General features: G+C 32.4%; 1 protein-coding gene across 1 annotated transcript in view; it reads left to right on the plus strand.

Moving 5' to 3' along the window:
- Positions 1 to 1,456, plus strand: part of LOC106103317 — a 17,956-nt gene that overhangs the window by 12,735 nt on the left and 3,765 nt on the right. Inside the window, exon 9 of the mRNA XM_013283053.1 lies at positions 2 to 48. Within this exon, the coding sequence (XP_013138507.1) occupies positions 2 to 48 (47 nt within the window). The remainder of the gene's footprint in view (position 1; positions 49 to 1,456) is intronic.

A 1,456-nucleotide genomic window follows, 5' to 3' on the forward strand; every position in this document is an offset into this window, starting at 1 on the left:
GACCACGAAGGAGCACCGCCTCACACTATTGGCTTATCACGGTGTCAGGTATGCTAAGAGCTAGAGCTTTTTTATGCTTTTACTCTTTATCTCCTTGTTGTTTAATCTTGTATTCCATTAATTTCTTTGTACAAACTGCTCATATTTCTCTAATCCTGTCTACATATTCATCTCATGTGTGTTATTATTTTTGTAGCAAATTCCATACCATTGTTAACTCTATTATTATTTAATCCAATAAATGTAACATAACGGGAGGATCTATTATTTCAATGATTGTGCGATTGTTCCCAAGGTATAGATAGACTACTAAATTATTATCAATATCTAAAAGTAATTTTCAATCTTCAAAGCACATAGTGGAATTTCTTATATCATGAAGTCGCAATTTAAAATAACGTGTGTGACAAGTTAGTATTAAAAAAACCTCTTAATTTTAAATGAAAACACACTTACGTAGTTCTTTTTTTCGATAGTAACGTAATATTGAATATCAATAAAAACTAAATGTAAACGAAATGATGTGGAATTTAATAAACCTAGTTCGACGTAGTTATTTAACAATGTTGGTCAATAAAGTGCCAATATGTTAGAGGATCTTTATAAGAATCTACAGCTTCCTTTATTTGAACTTCTGATTAACACTCTACCTAATGTAATCTTAGAATGTTCATAGCAACAAATGAATTCATTTGATAGGAAGGACTTTTTATAACAAATTGTTGGAATTGACATCGAAATATACAGTTTTTTGGTTAGGTAAATAATCATGTCTTATTTTGAGTGTATAAGTTGGATCAAATCGAATGTGGACATTTCAATTGATTTATATTCAAAGTGTATGTCATGCGAGCCTTGCCGGCGGCTAGCGGAAGCTACGGTGTGCGGTATCACGAAATCACACCGAGAGTCGCAGTCATATCACGCACATACGCATTAATGCTTTGTAAATAAAAGAAATAACAATATCAACAAGTATAAAGAAACAAACGATTTCTGGAATGTGGAATGAGAAATAACAATCATAAACTAAAAGGGAAAGATGCAAAATATATGAAAGGAAAAAGTAGGCGTTCTGGAAGATACAGGCTTGAAAATCTAGTCATTGTAGAAGTACATTTGTGTGCAAAACACTAGACAAACTCTACACTACGAGTATATGCGCATGTCAATCACGAATAGCGAAAACGATAAAAATTAATGTCAGAATTAACACTGATTTATGAAGCAGTAATAATTGAATATCGACGAAATCCTCTTTTGTATCTATCATACTAATCATAGTAATATTATAAATGCGAATGTTTAGATGGATGGATGTTTGTTAGAGTTTGTAGCCTAAACGGATGAACGGATTTCGATGAAATTTGTCATAGACGTAGAGGATAGTCTGAAAGAACACATAGGCTACTCAGTTTTGTTTTTTTTTAATACCACGCGGATGGAGTCACGGACG

Source organism: Papilio polytes, unplaced genomic scaffold (genome assembly GCF_000836215.1).
Source record: "Papilio polytes unplaced genomic scaffold, Ppol_1.0 DF823823.1, whole genome shotgun sequence".
NCBI lineage: Eukaryota > Metazoa > Arthropoda > Insecta > Lepidoptera > Papilionidae > Papilio > Papilio polytes.